Consider the following 16,256-nt stretch of genomic DNA (forward strand, 5'->3'; position numbering starts at 1 on the left):
TGCATGTATGTGTATGTGAGATATGCATGTATGTGCAAGTGAAGTACCAATATATATGTATGTGCAAGAGAAGTATACATGTATGTGCGAGTTGACTATGCATTTATGGCCTAAACGGCTTCCCATAGACCATCTTGCCAATCAGACTATACCAGTAAGACGCCCTGAGGGCGAGAAGTGAGGTCACGTGCACACATCTGCCTGGGTGACAGCAGACTGCTGGGCGAGCGCTGGTGCTTAAATTGGCATGGGGGGGGGGGGGGGGGGGGTCAGATCAACATTATGGAATTAATTATGTACTGCCTGAGAACTCTACTAATAACTTTGGGGCGGGCCCGTCTATAGTTTGAATGGACAGGTATCAGTCAAAAGGGAGACATCGAAGAGGAAGGACGGGTGGGGAGGGATCAACATATTGAATGTCAGAACAGGTCAGCTCCATATATGGAGATCTAAGGGTTTGAGGTCAGATGTAGAGTTGCTGGCCGGCTCAGCTCCATATATGGAGATCTAGGTGATGATCCAGTCTTTTCCATGTATGGCTATCCAGGGTTTGATGAGGTCAGTGTCGTGATCTTATATCATATATGGAAACGGCCATATACGGTGGCGTGACGTGTCACGAGGCGTGATGTCATGAGGCGTGACCATATATGGATGCATGACACGAGGCGTGACATGACACACTTACTGACTGACGGGAAATGCAGGTTTTCATAGTAAACAGTGGCCTACAGTCGCAACAACACATTCTTAAGAACTTTGTCCCCCAATGCATATATGGTCCTGTCTGTGGTCTATGGTCTGGACAAGTATTGATTGATTGATTGATTGAAATCTTTATTAACAGTTTGTAGAATTTACAGTACATTTTAAGCACAAACTCAATACAAAGACTGTTAACTGTGAGTGGACGACCCAATTAAGCATTACACTTGTTTACAACAGGGTCCACATTGTTCAATTCATTCATTGTTCAATTCATCAAAAAAAAGTATCACTTGTGTGGGACAGGGGTACAGGGTTATAGCAACTTATTACTTAAATGCCTTGATATCATATGTCATATTCGACCATATAGGCCTAGCCCTAGCCTATTATTGCATATCATTTTATTATTGTTAGATTTGCATTTCTTCAAATATGCACACTTACAATACCAACTATTAATAAGCTTTCAATGAAACTATTACTTACAACAAACTACATAAAACTTTTCCAAACCGAGCACGTAATTATGATTAAAGCACAGCTGAAGCGCGCACCAGCAAGTGCGTGTCGTGCGTGTCGTGCGCATGATGTTGCGCGTGCATGCGTGCATGTGTGCGCTTGTGCACGTGCAAGCGGGGGGAAAAACGCACTTCCGGTCCCTCACGGAGCACGGCCCGCTCACGGAGCACGGCCCGCTCACGGAGCACGGCCCGCTCACGGAGCACGGCCCGCTCACGGCGCACGGCCCGCTCACGGAGCACGTCTCGTCTGCGAGGCTGCAGCTGGGTGCTGTTGGGTTAGTCGTCTCAGTTCAGTTGTGGTGACGCGACCGATATATCACTCTAGAGTCACTGTGAGTGGTGGTGGTGGTGGACCTGTTGGTACTAGTAACACATCCGGTTTCGCGGGGTTCAAAATAAATGGGTTATATAAATCAGAGTTTTTTTTATGTTACTTATAATATAAAGCCGTCCAGTTCTAGAAATGTGACCATTTCCGCGGTATACAAGAAACATTTTATTTATAACTTATTATAGGCCACTGGAATTCACAAATTACATAATGATGAATTGATGATAATAAGAATTAAGAAGTATTACCTGTCAAACTACTTCGGCCACACGCACGCCACCAAAGCTTTAGGGAGCTCAGCTCAGCTCCACTGATCTTGTTCAACCCAGAATGGGAATTCGCCCACAAACATTGTTCTACTCCTACTGTTACCTATCTATCTATCTAGTTAAAATACTGTTCATAAAGTATTCAATCAATCAAATAGATTTTATTTCGAAAAGCGCAACCGGAAGTGGATTCAATAACTAATAGTGTGACTTTACACCAAATCGCCATCCTCCAATGATGATGGCACACACACACACACACACACACACACACACACACACACACACACACAGTTGCCCTTGGGTAGAAAAACAGTAGACTATGTTGTTTGTGTTGTTCAAATCTATTTTCCATATCTTGCAGACGCACAGTGTCAATAAGGCAGAGAGCGAGTATTTATAATTTCTGTGTAATAGTGCTATTAGTAAGTGCTAGTAGTGTTTTCATGTTTTGCCTTGCTTTGGCTTGTAACTAAGGTTGGCTAATGCAAGCTAACGTTAGCTTGTAGCTATCCATGGGAGGCATACAATCTTTACGCGCAGTTTAGGCTCGCTGCCTCTCTCTCCTTCGAAACATTTCCAAGACCGAAATGCGGAGGCGCTTGGCAAAATATACACGGTGTCATGATCACACATTAATATTATTCAAATAATAAACGCAGTTCATCTGTACTTTAGGCATTAATAAATATGTCTTTCGCCCTGAATATAACGGAGTTTGGTCCCATGGTGTAATGGTTAGCACTCTGGACTTTGAATCCAGCGATCCGAGTTCAAATCTCGGTGGGACCTCTCATCCTTTTAAATTACGGACTTAATTGCTACTTATAGATATAGAATATAGATAGATATAGAATATAAAATCAAGAGGCTATGTGTGTTAGTTTGACATAAACCGCCTCCTTTTTGTGCAATTTACCAGTGTTATTACTAGGTATAGTGTAGATTAATATTGACCTTGTCCTTTTATGATAATGATGAAAGTCAACAGACTCTGATCAGACTGTAACCCTTGCCCACATTTGGAGTAATTTTCCTAATAGCTACATTATAAATTATAAACATAGACTGACATCACAGGCATCAACAGAATTAGCAGTGTCATCAAGGCACTGAATTGCCAAATTATAGCCATCTCACAGACACAGACAGATAATTTCTTTATTCCCACATATGGAGATCACTGAAATGAGTCAGACTGATCTCCAAGTACTCTGATAACGGGTACTGCACAGTATATATATGTACACTGAGTGTACTGCACTATTAGGGCCCATCTCAAAATATAATAATAATCAAAAACAACGCAATATCTGCAATTATGGAGCATACACTTGTTTTCTATTGAGATTTTATTTTCCTGTCAAATATGATAGAAATATTACATTTTCCTCATAGACATATAGAAGCATAAAATATATTATTTGTTTTGTATAAAGCTCCATTATGAAAAATAAGAATCCTATTGAAGCCTAAATACAGTATTATATAAAACACAATGACCAAACACAAAAATAATACAAAAAATAAACAAAAAAACAAACACAGAAACAACAAAACATTTCAAGCCTTCAAAATAGTAATACCTTTATGGAGTGGTCAATTCTACCTACAAGGGTGGATTCTGACAATGCTTTTCAATGGGAATGTAGCAGGGTTTTTCTTACGAAATCCGCAAATGGCAACAAACTGCTCCGTTCCCATTGAAAAACATTGGCAGAATCCGCCCTCAAAGGTAAAATTCCAGTTTAGCGTGACTGCGTCTTTACATAATAATTAAATCTTTGGCTTGAAGTGAAATTCTAAAACAGAATTTGTATGATGGCAATGGTCCTAGAACCTAGATAGTTAAGATGTGTGGACGTTAACAATTCTCTCTAGTCTAAAAGAACCAAGACAGTCATCAAGCGGTATTTTTTCCTAGAATATTGCTGGAATTCCTTCGTTGTTTATGAACCAGACATAGGTTCTATATATAAAACTGTTTTTGTCAGCCTAGCATCTATTGTGCACCAAGGTTGCATATATTTCTTGTGCTATATTGAATGGGATAAAGAAAAAGAAGGAAAAAAATAGATTGTCTAGCAATTGGACATATGTCAGTACCATGGTTGGATTCATAATACACACTGAGGAAAGCTCTTCTTCTGAACATCAAACCCATTCTGACCTGAGATCAGATTCATACGAGGTTTCCGCCGGACACACACTGGTCTGATTAACCCATTCTGACCTGAGATCAGATTCTAAAAAATGTCAGTCGTTCTTCGATTTTTCAAAAAATAGCAGACCTACAAGCTCATATCGCGCCACTCGGTGGCGCGATATGAGCTTGTAGATCTGCTATTTTTAAATAGCTAAAGCATAACATGATGCTGACACCAAAATGGGTGCCCGGTCAGAATGGGTTAAGTGTCTAACCATCTCATCATTCTTACTCATTACAATGCCTCGTAACTTCACCTTATCCATTTTGATCACTTACGTTTTTACTTTCTTTGGTTTTGAAACCCAATATCCACTAAATCAGGATTCAGGAATGATGTTGCACTGATGTCACTTGACACTTTAAAACATTAATAATTGAATACAGTATTGGTACATTAATAATAAGCTTCTGAGCTGTTTTTCGACTGCAGCTTTATATTGGAATCATAATAGAGGGTATGCACGTGACATCATCATCAAACCAGGAAGTTATGCAGGAATTCCCACTGAGTGGCAAAAAACGACTTTCTGCACTTGACAGCCCATATACATCCAAACAGAGAAGTCCTGTCTGATTGCATTAAACAACGTTAAACAATGTTAAACTCACTTTGCATGTTGCTTTGCCACTCGATGTGCCATTCACTTTAAGCATGCGCATACCCTCTATACTGGAAAGCAGAAAGTAAAAACGTCAATGGACTATGGTAAATTATTTTTCCAGTCAAAAGCTTTGTAAGGTGTGCTATAAATTTGAATTATTCTGAAGCATAAAAGACAAATGACAATGAGTAAAGGGACAGTAAAAAAAAATCTTTTAATCTCATTTGGCTATCAAAGTTCTCTGACTCTTTGGGGTTCTCTCACACTGTGCCCTAGACCTGTCCATCAGTCTGAATGTCATAGTAAACCCACAATCATATCCATCGCAAAACCACCTCAATGCCACACATTTCAAACATAAACACACACCACTTTCACAAAAACACCACATCTTCAGCATCCTGTGAATGTCTGTCTGTCTGTCTGTCTGTTTCTGTCTCTCTCTTGTGCGAGCAGCAGTCTTTATCTACGCTGCTGTAGTCCCAGCATGACCTTGTTGATGAAGTTCACAATGGCTACAGCTGGCTGCTCTGGGTCCATCTCAGCAAACAGGTGACACACGTTTTCTGTGGCACTGCCTGTCCGTCTTGCCACAAAACCAAACATTCTGTAGAAGGGAGCGGACCCATGTAAAGAGGTTATGAAGGCATGAAACAAACCGTTTACAGCTGTAAACAGTCACACAGGAGCCCTGAACAATACATCTTACATTATGTGAACTTCCCGTTTATAAACGTTGCCCTGGGATACAATAGAATGTCACGGAAAAAGCTATTCGGTAACTTGCTAATGAGCTAACCTACAAACAAAAAAATATATATATTCACTATTATTATTACTAATTACTATTAGTATTGTTTTACATTTGCTAGTGGTGTAAACAGCTAGCAAATGTAAAACAATTTCCCATGTCTCCTAGAAATAATAGGCTGTTGAAAGTTGAAACCATCTACAGTATATGACAGAACACCTGGTAAAAACAAAAGGTTTGCATTATTGTAAATAGGGCAAATTCACAATTACACATACTAACAGATGCAAGTACGATCATTAGCCATGCATAAATCAGCACACAGTGGAGAGTGACATTTACTGTCACTTGCGAAAGTGAAACACATAGAGGCACAAGCACTTACTTGCATGACGTACTATCAGAATTAATCCACCTGAAGCGCGGGCAAACAAACGGAGACATAGAGACAAGACTTAGAAAACTTGGACAACAAGGATGTAGATAGGATTGGTTTATACAACAGTAGCCACTGAATATAGCGCTGTATATTAATTCATCCGCGTCACACAGTTAACAAAGCATACAAGCAAATCACAAAGAGAACTTATATTGAAACGATAAAAAGACAATATAAGTTTGTTTGTGGAGCAGTACTAGCAGGAGAATCAACAGAGCCAGAACAAGGAGCCCACATGAGTTTTTCAGACAGACAGACAGACAGACAGCCCCACCTCTGGTCCTGGGGGTCCAGACTGCTGAAGGTTACACTGTTGATTGGATAGTGTCTCCTGAAAAATAGCCTGGACGTGCACACACACACACACACACACACACACACACACACACACGCACACACACGCACACACACGCACACACATTTACAGTGGTGGTGAGTATATTAACATTTCTCTTGAGGCTGAAAAGAACAAACATATTTAACCAATCTGGAAGTTGTGGAACTATCATTTAGTCCCTTCCAACATACCGCCTTTTGCTGTCAGTGAGAGTGATGCCCTGAGCGGACACTTTGAAGTGGACCACCGTCGGAGTGGGACGAGGACTCAGAGCCAGGGTGCATTTGGTTGCCTTGGAGATGGCCTGGGGTCCCGTAAGCGACTCCGTTTCCACAGAGTTCAGGTAAAGTACATTGCAGGCTGGATCGTAACATAGAGCATTATGGATTAACATGGATTAGCATTACATCATTTTGAAGTGAAAATGAGATCTAATACAATTTAGTAAAAATAAAATAAAATATAAATTCCTAATCAAATCTAATCTGGTAACATTAATTTACATTACATTAACCCATTCTGAACAGGCACCCATTTTGGTGTCGGCATCATGTTATGCTTTAGCTATTGAAAAAATAGCAGATCTACAAGCTCATATCGCGCCACCGAGTGGCGCGATATGAGCTTGTAGATCTGCTACTTTTGAAAAATCGACGACTGACATTTTTATAGAATCTGATCTCATGTCAGAATGGGTTAATCAGACCAGTGTGTGTCCAGTGGAAACCTCGTATGAATCTGATCTCAGGTCAGAATGGGTTAATAAATAAAACAATTCCAGGCATTACTATATAACCTCTTTTACCTGCTCCTTGTTTGAGAAGATCAGCTGCCGTGCTGGTGCTTGTGGAGCTCTGCATCTCCTGGAGCTCTCCCACCAGATCTGAAACATAACCCTTGTTCAGTTCAGTCTAAAATACACAGATTACAAACTAAGCATAAAGTACGCAATGAAGGATGTCTCCTGTTGTGACTAAACTTAAAGGACAACTTTAGTTTTTTTCAACCAAGGTTCATGTTTTAGGTTGTTATTAGAGAAAGTAAAAGGTGAGTGTTCATTTTCTTTCATTTGCTGCTTTCTTTCGTTTCGGATTTTAGCAGTTTTTGACAGGGGGGCGCGGGCATTCGAGCATGGGGCTAAATATGTATTTTTTTTACAAATTGTTATGGCGATTTATTATTTTATTATTTACTATAGTCCTACTAGACCCCAAGAAATTACATCTGGCCACAAAAGATCACAGGATCTATTGAATGTGACAAACTAACATATTGAGCCTATACACACAGTATAAGCCTTCCCCCAGTAGGCTACCTTCACATTCAGTAGATCCTGTGATCTTCTGTGGCCAGATGTAATTTCCTGAAGTTTATTAGGACTATAGTAAACCATAAAAAAAGAAATCACCATAAAATTGTGTAAAAAAAATACATATTTAGCCCCATGCTCGAATGCCCCCGCCCCCCTGTCAAAAACAGCTAAAATCCCTAAAACGAAAGAAAGCAGCAAATGAAAAAAGATTAACACTCATATTTTACTTTCTCTAATAAGAAACTAAAAACTGAACCTTGGTTGAAAAAAACTAAAGTTGTCCTTTAAACTCTTCACTTATTGAAATGAAATGTATATTACCTTTTTCTGGGACACGCAGAGCACATGGGAGGGAGATGGGAGTGATTGAATGTTGGTAAACCAGGGCTGATAAACTTCCTGAAGGAGACAAGAAGGATAATGACATGGGCTAGTTGAATATAATAAAAAATAATATACATTTCTTGTCTTTTATTTGAGAACATTCACTGCATCCTAACCGGGCTATATATGGTAACAAGAAGACTCGCCCCGTTTCTGTTTTCCTCCCAGAATGTTCACCAGTGAGGGGTGGGAGAGGCTGGACAGCAGACGGCTGGACTTTGAATTTCTCTAACTATAAACTTTCATGACAGCAGAACAGCCTAATAGTACAAATATAATTTATGAAAAGCTACTACAGTGAAGTCTGTTCACAGAAGTTGTTGTAGGATATGTGGGGATTATCTGACGAGGTACCATTTGAGGGGGCAAAACCTTACATATACTAAATAATACTAAATTGTTTATAGGGTCAATATAAGTAAAATAATATAGCCTTTCTACAGGAGTATCTTTTTATATTTTTCCAAAAAGAATACAAACAGCCAATAGCATATTACAAAGTTATCCCCCTCACTGGTGACAATTCCGGGAGGAAAAATGGGCAAGCACCGGGGTGAGTCTTCCGGTATTCCTATATATCATCCAAGTTGTGTTGGAGACATAACTGACCAAAGTAGGATTCGTTCTGACAGCCCTTGATCTTGACTCCCCGCGGCCCCGTCTCTATGAGGAAGTGTCTGACCAGCTGCTCCAGTGGATCGCCTGAGAGAACCAGGGGAACAAATAGAGAGATCAGATTCTAAAAATGTATGTTTGAAAATGACAGTTTTCTGAAAAAGCTATGTTTCTATGTCAGTCAGTCAGTCGATTTTTCAAAAATAGCAGACCTACAAGCTCTTAGCGCGCCACTCGGTGGCGCGCTAAGAGCTTGTAGATCTGCTATTTTTCAATAGCTAAAGCACAACATAGTGCTAACACCAAAATGGGTTCCCGTTCAGAATGGGTTAAAATTACTTTAATAATCACCAACTCATATGTTCTTTCAACGAGGAACAAAGACCATAAGTATGACAACATTTGTAAGCACACTTGTTGGTAAAAACATTATTAGGGGTGCACCGATGTGGAAAGTCAGGTTTGTTACCGATGCGCCGGTGGCAGTTAACAAGGCAAACATCGGCCCCTACCGATTGTCGGCCGATACATCTGTGCACCCCTAAAAATAATATATGTTACAAACTTACAATATAACAAAAGTCTCAGGGTTCCTTGAGGTCTAAATGGACCCTTAAAGTCTGTGGGGTCCTTGAAATGAAAAAGGTGTGAGAACCACTGCAATATAAGGATGCACAATGAATATTGCATTACTTATGATCAGTACCTTTGTTGCTAGTGAGGTTGGCATTAGGAGGTGGGGTGGCCACCTTGAGGGCCAGGCCATACGCCCCCTGGAAGGAGTTGCTGTCTCTAATGAGGAAAGCACCTGGCTCCTTATCCTTGAGAACTGCTATCGCTACAGTGGAGAAAACAGAAAACGTAAGACAGAAATAGAGAAGCAGTTGTCTGTTGTGATGTGATCTGTGATGTGAATCTGCAAAGCAATTGTGTGAAAGCACGCCGTTCTCATTGAAAACCATTGCAAAAAGACGGCCACATAGGCAGACAAAAAGTGAAGTATGACCGTAGCCTAGCAAATTCACAAAGAATGGATTGCACCCATTCATAGCACCATGAATTGCACATCATTTTAAGCTGCTATCAGCCCCTATTCACAAAAGATGTATAGTGTAGGCCACAAACAGAGTTTGAAAACGAGGGAAGGTATTACGCTGATGTGGCTTCTACTTCAACATCAATTATGGAGGTAAACCTCAGATGAACAAATACAAATTCCATTACATTTATAGACCATAATGTTCTTCTGATTAGTATAAACATAGTAACAGCACAAAGCGCATACTCGTCCCGTCAACAGGTTGCTAAAAAGCCATTGGATGCTTGGACAATTCAGATATTAACCTCCTGTACACACATGACAAAGAAACGCAATTAAAAATATTCTGGTTTATCTCCTTTGAATTATCTGCCCACGATCATATGAATGCGCTTCAGTTACCACCAGCTCTCTGAAGATGCAAATAACCTTCACTCTAACTGTGTCAGTCTGCAGGTGGCTATTATCGCTGGTGTTTGTGTTTCCTTTTATGCAAGGAGACTCAAGTCATTTACATAGAAAAGGGGCCAATATTGTGCCAAATGTATGCAAATTGCCTAATTTAAATACAAGCAAATAGCACTGGAGACCTGAGACGCCATTTGCTGGGAAGCACAGTTAGGGGTGCATTTCACACTTTGCGGGTGCTTTGAGAATTGCACAATTTATTTGTGTCTTATTTGCATGAGTTTAGAGGCCTCCTGAGAGTGTAAAAAGTTCTACACGTAAACAACGGATGAAACGGACTACTGTGCAATCCAAATTATAATAATCATAAAACCATGTTCGATATATCATCTTTTATTTCTAGCTCTATTCAATTCCACTTGGTTCTGCTACTCTGATTTCACCTTGGTCTCTGGTGATGCCTGCCTTGTACCAGTACTTGGAGCTGTCCTGGACAAACTTGGAGTTGACTCTGCCGTCTCTGTCTGTCTCACTAGACTGCGTTGACCCTCGTCTTACAGGTGGAGGCACATCTCCTGCAGAGGTGGAGAATGTCACATGGTGCGGTGGGCTTGGCGGGGACGGTGCAGACGAGACCCTCAGAAGGGCGTTGTGTCCATTTTGGGTGGTGCCCGGTGTGGATGACAAGCGCTTCTTCTCTGGGAGTGGAGGCTGAATGGCGGGGATGGTAATGGCTGTGTACCCCGTGTATGGCACACGGGGTACGTTCAGACAGTAGTAGGACGCCATGGGGAAGGTCGGTGTGCAATATCCGTCTGGCACAGGTGAGGGGGGCTTGGTGTCCGCCGTGCTGTCCCCGTCCGGGGTTAGTCTCCGCCCTGACGGCTCTACAGCCAATGAGGGTGCCTGAGGGAATGAGCGTCTGTCTGGGGTGCCGTTGGGAGAAGTAGGAGTGGAGCTGTGATTGGAGGAAGGGCTCAGGGGCTCGGCCCTACTGTTATTACTGTTACTGTGACTGGAGGAAGGGCTCAGGGGCTCGGCCCTACTGTTATTGCATTGGCTGTCGTCAGGGATGGCAGAGCCGTTGATTTGCATCTGGATCCCTGCGACACCTGGCTGGATGGACCGGGGCAGAATGATGAGCGGAGTCCGGGCCAATGTTTCTGAGGGCTTGGATCCATCTACGCCCCCAGTAACATTTTCTTCTACATTCTTGCTCAAACCCGGGGAAAGATCGGCAGTCTGTGCCGAGTCTTTGGGTGTGCTAGAAGAGCTTTGGCTTTGTGCTGTCGTCTCATTGGCATTGGAGTCCACAGAGGCAGAGGCTGAGGTTCCTTGGTTTGGATCCTGGATCTGCGAGGGACTTCTCTGCTCTGGGCTATCAGCAAGCTTCAGCTCTGTTACACTGGAAAAAGAGACATAGCATGAACAATACACGGACAGATTCCAACTAGATAAAAGTGAGAACAAGGAGAGGGTCTGGGTGCTCGGAAAACTTTGGTTTTGTCTGAAAACTAAAAGCTTTTATTGAAGTGGCTAGTTCATAATAGTTTAAAATCACACCCGTGTGAAGTGAGGGGCGTCTTATCACCGTACATCATCATGGCGTAACATGTCGATTTGCTCAGAAACATTTGAGGTAAATTCTCATTTCATTGTCAATGGAATTTAATGTTTGTGTTGGCACAAAAAGCCGATTTGCTCAGACACATATGACGTAAAGTCTCGTTTCAAGAAAGTATAATGTTGTACTGTGTAGTAGGATGAGGCACCCACAGCTGAGCTATGTAATGTATTAAAGTATAATGCTGTACTGTGTAGTAGGATGAGGCACCCACAGCTGAGCTATGTAATGTATTAAAGTATAATGTTGTACTGTGTAGTAGGATGAGGCACCCACAGCTGAGCTATGTATTAAAGTATAATGTTGTACTGTGTAGTAGGATGAGGCACCCACAGCTGAGCTATGTAATGTATTAAAGTATAATGTTGTACTGTGCAGTAGGATGAGGCACCCACAGCTGAGCTATGTAATGTATTACAGTATAATGTTGTACTGTGTAGTAGGATGTGGCACCCACAGCTGAGCTATGTAATGTATTAAAGTATAATGTTGTACTGTGTAGTAGGATGTGGCACCCACAGCTGAGCTATGTAATGTATTACAGTATAATGTTGTACTGTGTAGTAGGATGAGGCACCCACAGCTGAGCTATGTAATGTATTACAGTATAATGTTGTACTGTGTAGTAGGATGTGGCACCCACAGCTGAGCTATGTAATGTATTACAGTATAATGTTGTACTGTGTAGTAGGATGAGGCACCCACAGCTGAGCTATGTATTAAAGTATAATGTTGTACTGTGCAGTAGGATGAGGCACCCACAGCTGAGCTATGTATTACAGTATAATGTTGTACTGTGTAGTAGGATGAGGTACCCACAGCTGAGCTATGTAATGTATTAAAGTATAATGTTGTACTGTGTAGTAGGATGAGGCACCCACAGCTGAGCTATGTATTAAAGTATAATGTTGTACTGTGTAGTAGGATGTGGTACCCACAGCTGAGCTATGTATTAAAGTATAATGTTGTACTGTGTAGTAGGATGAGGTACCCACAGCTGAGCTATGTATTAAAGTATAATGTTGTACTGTGTAGTAGGATGTGGCACCCACAGCTGAGCCATATGTATTTTCCAGTATGTTCTTATCAAGCCATGGATGGGCTTATTGCTGACGTTGTTGTTGTTGTTGTTGTTTTCAGCTTGTCACCCATACTTTGAACCCAGACTCTTCTCAGTTACAGTACCAACTGTACTTCCCACTAATTAAATTATTTAAAAGAATGACAAAAAGAAAATCAACCAGGTGCTCGATGGAGATGCAAAAACAAAATAACAATGTAAAGTAGGGCTGGTGCTTCGAAGATCAGTGGGACTGGAACACTAAAGACAAGGCGGCGATCAGAGCACTCAAAAAGTTAACAAAAGAGGAGAGGGTGGATAAAAATAGATGTACTTTATTTATAAAAGTTAAAAGAAGCCAACACAGGTCCTTTATACTGACACAGGCAAGTCAGACAATCAGCATTAGTGTGAGAACACACCCAGAGTGTGTGTGTGTGTGTGTGTGTGTGTGTGTGTGCTTGCGTGCGTGCGTGAGCCCTACACACTGATGAAAACATTGTCATATGTAATAACACAAGAAAAGCACAAAACAATCAATCAGTTATGTTTGATTTTCTTTGTATGATTTCTTTGTATGTTTCGTTGCTGCGTTCCCCACTTATTTCTTGAATGATTGTTTTGTGCTTTTCTTGTTATTACATATGACAATGTGCTCATCAGTGTGTAGGGCTCACGCACGCACACGCACACACACACACACACACACACACACACACACACACACACACACACACACACACACACACACACACACACACACACACACACACACACACACACACACACACACACAGGTGTGTAACTCTAATGCTGATTGTCTGACTTGCCTGTCTCAGTATAAAGGACCTGTGTTTGCTTGATTGTCTTCATACTTGCCCTTCTTCTTTTAACCTTTATAAATAAAGTAGTCTACATCTATTTTGATCCATCCCTCCTCATATTTCACTTTTTGAGTGCTCGGATCGCCACCTTGTCTTTAGTATTTATTAAAAAAAACGCTCGGCCCAAATTGCTCCAGAACCGCGGAAATCCACGCATGTAGCCGCACGTTGGTGCGTGTGGACTGGGCCGCTGAAGAATCCGCCCTCTGTAAGGTCGTAAGCCAGAGATACGTCACTGATCATGCATCATCTCATTCCGGCCAATCACAATTTGCGCCATCAATGTTTGTGTTATGCAATGTTTGTGTTTACATGAACACTCAATTCATTGTCAATGGCATTGAAATGTTTGTGTAGGAAAAGGATTGTGTGCACAGTACACACACCAAAAGCTGAACATAGGTGGGGCTATAGTGCCCCTCAACAATAATGCTAAAAAAGATATAACATTTTCTGTTTAGACTAGTAGGTACCAGGGGGGCAGTCAGCCAGATATTTCGTGAAGCCTCATTTGAAATCGGTAGTTCATATAATGGCCTGTTGTGGCGCTGGACTGGACCCAAAAAGCCCCATAGCTCCATAGAGGCCCATGTATTTGGGCCCAACTTCACCTAGACTGTATTACCTTAATAAACATGGTCATGAATACTTTCTTCTTCCAGTCACTAGTTTAAAGTCTCATTTCTAATGTCATAATATTCTTTTTGGAAAATTATGGTCCCATTTATTAAAAAAATGACCATAAAGAAAAAAAACCATCGCGTATGTTCTGAGGGGCGTGGCTACCATTACAGTCTATGATCGGGATTCCCCTCCCACTCGAGTCAAAATAAAAACCAACGGAGAAGAAGGGGGGAAGTCCCGCCTCGTTGTCTGGGCAGCCAATGACCAGCTGGTATACAAAACGGAGCCAGCCAATGGCCAGCTGGTACCAAAGATGGCGACTTACATCAGGAATTAGCATATTATTACAGGCTTCATTTTACGTTCATGTTAGACCCGGGGAACGCTTTGTCCATATTTTTTACAGTCTATGGTAGGTACCCACCTATCCTCAGTGTGTGTTGGGCTGCTGCTAATGACAGTGTAATCATGATCCGAATCCAGTCCAGGTGTGGAACAGGTCACCTGCTTGTTAGAGTCTGGTTTCTCTGCTGAACCTTGTGATATGTGGTCCTCCATATCAGCCTGTGTGTCGTCTTCTTTTGGATGAGGTGAGATGATCCAAGAAATTAGAGTAAGTAAGTAAAGTAATAGTAGGCAATGCATAAAGTTCTACATCAATGATGTAATATTTTGTGTCGTTTCAGTTATATTTAATAAAATAAAAAAACACAGTGGCAAAGATAAGCCCAACAGACATAGTCACGCTGGTTCAACAGTGCTTAATTACTCACCAATGTGACTCTTGGGTCGTTGCTGATCTGGGACTCCAGACGGGCTCTCTGACACGCTGCCTCCAGGGGTTCCGGCGTTGGGGCTGGTGGGAGGCAGAGGAGAGGCCGATCCAGACTGGTACCCCGAGGCGTAGCCCCGGCTCTCATGGCTCTCAGCAGGGGAGGCCTGATATGGGGAGCAGGGGCAGGAGTGGCGAGGCGGTGGAGGGGTGTTGTACCCACTGCTGGTTCCATCCCGCATGTCCATGAGAGAGTGGGGGCTGGCATAGCTCTGGTGAGGCCCAAAGACAAAGCCTCGTTGGTCCAGGCTTTGCCTCTGTTCTAAATGGGAGTGGCAGGCGTGGTACGACGGCATGCCCACCCTTCGCTGCCAGAACTCCACTTCTCTCTCAGCCTCCCAGGGGTGTTCGGCCTCCCACAGCGCGGAGCCCTGCCTTGTGCGTTGCACCCCAGCCTCTCGCGCCCAATGTGGGCCTTCTATTTGGTCAGGGTGCAGCGGGTGGAAAGTTCTAACCGAAGCCGATTGGTGCTCCCGCCTGTTTGTGCAATCCTGACAGGGGCAACCGGGGGACGTGGCGGGAGGACTAAAGAACACCTCTCTGTATGGGCTGGAGGGCAGCGACTGGTGGGAGAGACGAGAGGAAGGCCCGTGGCTGGAATAATGGAAGAGATGACAGTCCTCCCCCGTGCACAGTCTGTTTGAGGCTGGGAGGGTGTGGCTGTGTGGGTGAGCGTGCTCCGGGGTGCAATAAGGGTAGCAGGGACTGTGGAGGCAGGGAAGGGGTATGGGTGGGCGTTCCCATGGCAGCTCTGGCAACGGGTGTGCACTATGACGATGGCAGAGGGGGGGGGAAACGGATTTGGATGGTAAGGCCGGCAGTGTTCGACTTTTGGGATTGTTTTTAGTGCTGCTGCAGCAGTGACATTTGGCAAGGCATCGTTCTCTCTCCGTCTTTTGTCCGCCTTCCCCACATTGTCCACACGAACGCTTCAAACCACCAGGGCTGGAAAGGTCCCCATCATCTAAGATAGCCGTCTCCCTGTCCCTCTCTTTTCCCTTTGCTTTGTTCTCCCCTTCTCCTCTGTTTGACGGGTATTTAGTCTCCTCTCTGTCCGGGCAGGAAGGGGAGAGAGGGGGTTCTTCCAGATGATCAGACTGGGCTGAAGAGTGACCAGAGTCCGAGCTGAAGGACAGAGGCTGGCCGTGAGACTGGGTCTGGCTGGGAGCCTGGGGCTTCACGGTGGGACTGTCAGGAAGGCATCCGTTAGGCGACACCCCCGAAGGCCCACGGCGTTTCCTCACCTGGGCGTACAGACTGCCATCCAGGGGACCTTTTGTATGAGAGATATCTACCAGAAGAAG

General features: G+C 43.0%; 1 protein-coding gene across 6 annotated transcripts in view; it reads right to left on the minus strand.

Annotated features, from left to right (window-relative positions):
• Positions 1-4,201: 4,201 nt before the first annotated feature.
• Positions 4,202-16,256, minus strand: part of LOC310863474 (tensin-2-like) — a 70,824-nt gene continuing 58,769 nt past the window's right edge. For 3 of the 6 annotated variants that reach the window (XM_083771832.1, XM_083771836.1, XM_083771837.1), the window contains 12 exons: positions 14,894-16,243; positions 14,545-14,698; positions 10,372-11,333; positions 9,188-9,319; positions 8,476-8,568; positions 7,804-7,881; positions 6,976-7,053; positions 6,362-6,530; positions 6,108-6,176; positions 5,780-5,809; positions 5,114-5,250; positions 4,202-5,076 (listed from right to left, as the gene is read on the minus strand). In XM_083771832.1, coding sequence (XP_083627958.1) covers positions 5,018-5,076; positions 5,114-5,250; positions 5,780-5,809; positions 6,108-6,176; positions 6,362-6,530; positions 6,976-7,053; positions 7,804-7,881; positions 8,476-8,568; positions 9,188-9,319; positions 10,372-11,333; positions 14,545-14,698; positions 14,894-16,243 — 3,311 coding nt within the window. In that variant the 3' untranslated portion in view covers positions 4,202-5,017. Of the gene's footprint in view, positions 5,251-5,779; positions 5,810-6,107; positions 6,177-6,361; positions 6,531-6,975; positions 7,054-7,803; positions 7,882-8,475; positions 8,569-9,187; positions 9,320-10,371; positions 11,334-14,544; positions 14,699-14,893; positions 16,244-16,256 lie in introns of all 6 variants that reach the window. The other 3 variants (XM_083771833.1, XM_083771834.1, XM_083771835.1) reach the window with 3 other exon arrangements.

The sequence above is a fragment of the Protomyctophum parallelum genome (genome assembly GCF_964188405.1).
Source record: "Protomyctophum parallelum genome assembly, chromosome: 8".
In the NCBI taxonomy this organism is placed as follows: Eukaryota; Metazoa; Chordata; class Actinopteri; order Myctophiformes; family Myctophidae; genus Protomyctophum; species Protomyctophum parallelum.